Source organism: Grammomys surdaster, unplaced genomic scaffold (genome assembly GCF_004785775.1).
Source record: "Grammomys surdaster isolate TR1022 unplaced genomic scaffold, NIH_TR_1.0 125690, whole genome shotgun sequence".
Classification (NCBI taxonomy): Eukaryota; Metazoa; Chordata; class Mammalia; order Rodentia; family Muridae; genus Grammomys; species Grammomys surdaster.
The window spans coordinates 1,529,629-1,535,628 of record NW_021620526.1 but is presented as its reverse complement, the minus strand read 5'-3'; the positions used below and the strand labels follow the sequence as shown (position 1 = coordinate 1,535,628).

Below are 6,000 nucleotides of genomic sequence, written 5' to 3'. Positions count from 1 at the left end.
TGTGTGTGTGTGTGTGTGTGTGTGTGTGTGTGTGTGTGTGTGTGTGTTTTGACTATATGGATATCTGCCTGGTGCCTGTGGAGACCTGAAGAGAGCATCAGGTCAGATCTCCTGCAAATGGTGTTACATACAGTTGTGATCTGCCATGTGGGTGCTGGGAATTGAACCTGGATACCTCTGGAAGAACAGCCAGTACTCTTTAACTACTGCATCAACACTCTAACCTGCATTTTATTTTTTTTTTTACAAGATGATTCATAATTCGAAAGTACAAAAACTGTATATAGTAAAATGTCAAGTATTTCTCTCCCACTCTTCCCTTCCTATAGACACAGTTACCAATGCCTAATGTAACATTTTACAGATACCTTCTGCAAGGAAATATTTCTTTGAAAGAAACAATAAGCCATGTGGTGGCATATACCTTTACTACCAGCACTTAGGAGACAGAGTCAGGCAGATCTCTGTGAATTCATAGCTGGCCTCGTCTACATAGCAATCTCCAGGCCAACCAAGGTTGTATAGTTAGACTCTGTCTCAAAAAGGCAGGGTAGAGGGTGAGGGGAAGCTAATGATAGCGTGTATATGTGGTTCTGTACCTTTTTTCCCCTGTGACTGTGTATCCTGGAATTTCTTTTAACTAGTGCATACAAAGCTGCAATTTCTTTCCATCAGGTCTTTAGCTTTCTTGTACATTATTCAGCCACAGCCCTTACTGATGGGCATTTGGCTTGTTGCCATTCGTTTGCTATTATAAATACCATAAGTTTACTTCCCAAGCTGCTGTTTGTGGTTCTGTTTATTTTCAAATTCCATTTGATGCTAAGAAAAAAATGTTTTATATACACACATCCTAGTTAGTTGATAGAAACATAGATTTATTAGGAGGCAATGCTTAAAATGCTGCCACAGAAATCACACTGTTAAAAGCTAGGCTTGATACAATAGTTTCTGCTAACTTGTTCTTGCTTGGGCATTTAGCCATCAGCTTGCATTGGGATAAGAGAGAGCATTTTAAGAAGTTGATATTAAGAAAAAACATTCTATTGATACAAGGACTTGCTGAGAGCTACAGTCTCCACATGGTACAGACTACTTTCAGTGAATACATAGAAGAAGTATCTATAACATTTCTTTTTCATGGACGAAGTGAATTCTGTAGTTGGCTCATTCAGCAGCTTAACCTGAACAATAAGGTCCATACACACCTTTGACTGGTAAGTGCACAGAATGTGGTTGCACATCTTTTGTATGAAAACATTATTTTTAATTATTCTTTTGACTCTCCTCCCCAACATATACATTCTCTTTATTCTAGTTTTCTTAATTTTAAAAATCTTACTGGAAGTATTTTTGTTAATTTGTCTTCTGTTAGTTGAAAAACTGGAGAGTACAAAATGAGGAATAAATAAAAGTCTTTTATGTAATTATGTCAGGGCATCTGGCTAACAAGTGCTCATTCCATGTTGAATAACTGAGTTTTGTTCATTGTTTACTAGGATATGAGGAACCTGAGACTTGCATATAAGCAGGAAGAACAGCGAAAACTTGGGATATTTGAAAACCTCAACAAGCATGCTTTTCCTCTTTCGAATGGGCAGGTAAGTACAACAAAGTAAACCTTTCCTGCATATATCTGCGAGTGTCCAACAGTTCCATATTTACACATTTCTTTGGAGTTAGTCTTTTCCTCTTTTCTGTGATGTAACTAAATTCAAATATTTGAATTTTATCTCTTCTGTATAATAATGAAGAAAAGCTTCCATCGAGGCAGTGGTGGTGCACATCTTTAATCTCAGCATTTGGGAGGCAAAGGTAGGCAGATCTCTGAATTCAAGGACAGCCAGTGCTATACGGACAGGCCCTGTCTGGAAAAAGAAATTAAAGAAAGAAAAAAGAGATAGAAAGAAAAGAAAAGAAAAGAAAAGAAAAGAAAAGAAAAGAAAAGAAAGGTTTCTAATTTATTACTTTAAAATGTGCAGAATAAAATAGGAGTTCTAACATTCAACAGATAACAGAATAAACAAAGGTTTGCTATTTGTTATATGATAATAAACACTGACATGCATTTTGTGGATTTTGTATACAGGTGCTATTTGCATTCAACTATAAAGAAAAGTTTCCAGTTAATGGCTGGAAAGTTTATGATCCAGTATCTGAATATAAGAGACAGGTAGAGTATGCCACTTGTCCAATGGACTATGATAGCTTAAATGTCTGGACTAAAAGGTTAGCTATGTAGTAGTGGAGAAGAAGCTGTGCAACAAATTGTACATAGGCCTAGCTTTTCTAGCTTGTTGGTTCCTGTTTTCCTGGGTGCCCTCTTCTGCTGTGCCATACCTTTGACTCCATCGTGCTCTAGTCATCTTCCAGAGGGATTAGTAGGATGTGTTCTGAAGTTCTGAAACTCAGATTTCAGAGGAACAAACCTTCTTTCTTCCCACCTTCCCTCCCTCCCTCCCTTCCTCCCTCCCTCCCTTCCTCCCTCCTTCCCTCACTCATCTTTCTCCTTCCTGCCTTTCTGCTATTTTCTTATATGCCTTTTCTACCCCCATATGTCTTTTTCTTCCCCCCTTTCTTTCCTTTCTCCTTCCCCACTCTGACTCTTGGGATTATGCACATACAGGGCAAGCACGCTGTTACTAAGCCATACCCCTATCTGTGTCCAGATGTTTATATTATAGGTATCATAAAGAATTGATGAATAAGAATCCAGACTGCTATTAATTTGATTTGAGGCACTATTAGTTAAATAACAATAAACAAGTTATAAATGAATAAATCTGATTCATACTTTGTTTTGTTTTTCAAAATAGAGATGAGTGCTTCCCCTTCTTCCTTCTCTAACATCCTACAGGGCTTGCCAAATGAGAGTTGGAAAATATCCAAAATAAACAGTAATTATGAGTTCTGTGATACCTATCCTGCCATCATTGTTGTGCCAACTAGTGTGAAAGATGATGACCTTTCAAAAGTGGCAGCCTTTCGAGCAAAAGGCAGAGTCCCTGTAAGTAATAAACTTAGTCATTTAAACAGAAACAGTCACAACATTGGATCTAGTAACAAAATGGAAAGTAGAAAAATCTTCTTATAAACCTGACTGTACCTTTGATTCTTAAGAAATACCTAATTATATAAACACTTATTTTGATCTGTCTCACTCTTATATATGTCGTATTTCTAAATGCAAAGGTTCCTCAAGGTTTGCTCTCAGGGTACAGCCAAGAAGAATAGAGAAATAATAAGAGCGAATGCGCTGGTGCACTACACCTCATTGGTTGCACCATTCATTCTGGAGAAGATACATTCTTTCTTCGCAGTGTGTGGATTTCTGTAGCTATATGGGAATAAAACAACCATGTCCAGAAGGAAGGGATGAGTTTTGCTTAGACTTTACATGTGAATTATTTTGTGTCCTTGGACCGCTGTAGAAAAATGAGAGATCTGGTGATAGAGTTATAGATTTGTTTTTAATAAGAGACCTCACCCTGCTATTTATGTTATTATAAAGATATAATTTTTTATATTAGGAGAATATGAATGTAGCCAGTCAAATAGAAATGGGACTAGATTTTAGTAATAGTTTGACTTTATAGTTTTATTTTATTTAGAGTGATAGAATTTCAAAGGCAGAAAGGGATTTTCAGAGTGTCTAGTCAAATTCTTTCAGCATGACCAACACATTAAGTCCCTTAGCCACTATAGCACCAGGACTAGCTTACCCACTCATAACTGTGAAGAAACTCTTGAGGAGAGATTGTATTTTTTACCAATTAATTAGATACTATATTGTATTAGGAATGATATCTATCAGCAGATTTTTATTATTTGTTGCCTTAAAACATTAGGTGTTGTCATGGATTCACCCAGAAAGTCAGGCAACAATTACACGTTGCGGCCAGCCACTAGTGGGTCCCAATGATAAACGCTGCAAAGAAGATGAAAAATACCTGCAGACAATAATGGATGCTAACGCACAGTCACATAAACTTACTATCTTTGATGCCCGACAAAACAGTGTTGCTGATACCAACAAGGTACTTATTCAATAGCCTTGTAGAAAATTTGGGGGTTTTTGTTTGTTTGTTTGCTTGCTTGCTTGCTTTGTTTTTACATGCTTTCTATAAGTCTTCATAGTTTTAGAACAGGCCATTGAATTCCTTGTCATGTGAACTTTGAGTCTTTTTGATGTAGTCTGTGGCTATCTTTTCCTGTTTAATATTCTATGGACAATGTTTGCCATCCTACATTGGCTAAGATCTTGACTTTTTCATTACTTCTCCACAGTTTAGTCTGATGGCTCAATTAAGCAAAGTCCTAGAAAGGGAACTACATAATTGACTGTGTATTTTAGTGAAACAACCACATGCCCTTGTAAATCCCTCTAATAAATTTACTGATTATTTAACTACTTCATAACTTTGAAAATATATTTTATATATTACTTTTATATTTTTAGAATAGACTCAGTTATATGAAACTGCAGAAATATAAAGTTTTCTGTCATCATTAATGACCTCTTGGCTTTCATCATTTCATAAACCCCCATGTTGTTCTCACTATTCAGCCAGGCCCCCTTGCTCTCTTTCATTGGTTCCTCTTTCTTTTCTGAATTTCAAATGGTAGTGTTACTTGAACTTGGTTTAGGGTTTATGGTTTTATAACAAACTCCCAAGGTCATCTACTCTGAAGCAGGACTTTAAACAATGTTTCTATGTTCAATTGCACATGGAAGTATCTCCAGCCCTGAACCCTCTTGAAGGTAGACCAAATCCCCATCCTATTTTATGTTTGACATCGCTGCTTGGCTGTCTCCAGGGTCACAAAGCCTCAGTGAACTCCAGTACACTTAAAGAGACATTTGGCTTGGACTTGGACACTCCTGAGTTTTGCTATACCATTTACTTAACCTGCCCCACAAGATACGAGATGATAGTAGTGTTTTGTGCCAACATCTGTGTGAGGATTAGAACTAAGTGAGAATAGTACCTGTAAAGGCCTCTGCTCCCCCAGTACTCCATGCATAAAGCTACTGAGTCAGTCCCTTCTGTGGTCAGGGATGCTACCCAGGATTCTGACTTGAAGGCTACATTATGGTGTTGGTTACTAATATGGGAGAAGAATGGGGCAGGGAGGATAGTGGTTTCCTGAGGCTGCCCTTTAAACTATCACAAGTCCAAAAACCTCATAAAGTTGTTCTCTTTCTAAAGGTTCCAAGAGTGAGTCTCCTCTAGAGTCTTATGGCCAAGCCAACACTCCTGAGCTTGCAGCCACACCCTGCAATTTACTTCCCTTGGCCTCTTCTGCTGTGTGTGTGTGCTTCTTCGTTTCTTCCTCCTTCTTCTAAGGATATTGTAATGACCTTCAGGGCTCTCTTGAGGTAATCCAGGATTATCCCTGCAGTTTATGGTTTTTAATCATTTTCAGAGATCTGGTTTTGTTTTTCAAGTAAGGTTGCATTTACAGTTGGCAGGCATTTATTGTAAATATCTTCAGTGAGGGCCACTTTTCAGCCTATTTTACAAAGGCTTCCTTCATCAGGTAGCTGCCTCCACTCCTCCTGACTGCTGGATCATTGCTAGTCTACTTCTCTGAATAATTTCTGTTACCACTGTACTGCTTTTCCAAGAATATATATTTTTAATATAAGAAAATATATAGAGAAGACACACACAGAGACAGAAGAAAGATCTTCCTTTTAATTAGTTTATTACTTTAGAATAAATAGTTGTCATAATTTTAATCGACTAAAGTTGTAGATGGTTGTGTGTGTGATGTTTTGAAGCATATGTAGAGTGGCTAAATTAAGGTAGCAAACATACATAACCTCACATACTTTTTTTGAAGTGAAGAAACTTCAAATCTCTTTTTAGCAGTTTGAATGTATACAATATGTTATCATTCTCAATAGTTATCATGTTATACAGATTGATCAAAGAATATAGCTCTGCACATACAACACAAACAAAGCTTCTTTCTTTATCATATATCCTGTCCTGT

At 37.1% G+C, this 6,000-nt stretch overlaps 1 protein-coding gene across 2 annotated transcripts in view; it reads left to right on the top strand.

Moving 5' to 3' along the window:
• Positions 1-6,000, top strand: part of Mtmr1 (myotubularin related protein 1) — a 64,389-nt gene that overhangs the window by 26,636 nt on the left and 31,753 nt on the right. For both annotated transcript variants that reach the window (XM_028787993.1, XM_028787992.1), the window contains 4 exons: positions 1,500-1,601; positions 2,090-2,173; positions 2,858-3,007; positions 3,849-4,037. In XM_028787993.1, the coding sequence (XP_028643826.1) occupies positions 1,500-1,601; positions 2,090-2,173; positions 2,858-3,007; positions 3,849-4,037 (525 nt within the window). The remainder of the gene's footprint in view (positions 1-1,499; positions 1,602-2,089; positions 2,174-2,857; positions 3,008-3,848; positions 4,038-6,000) is intronic.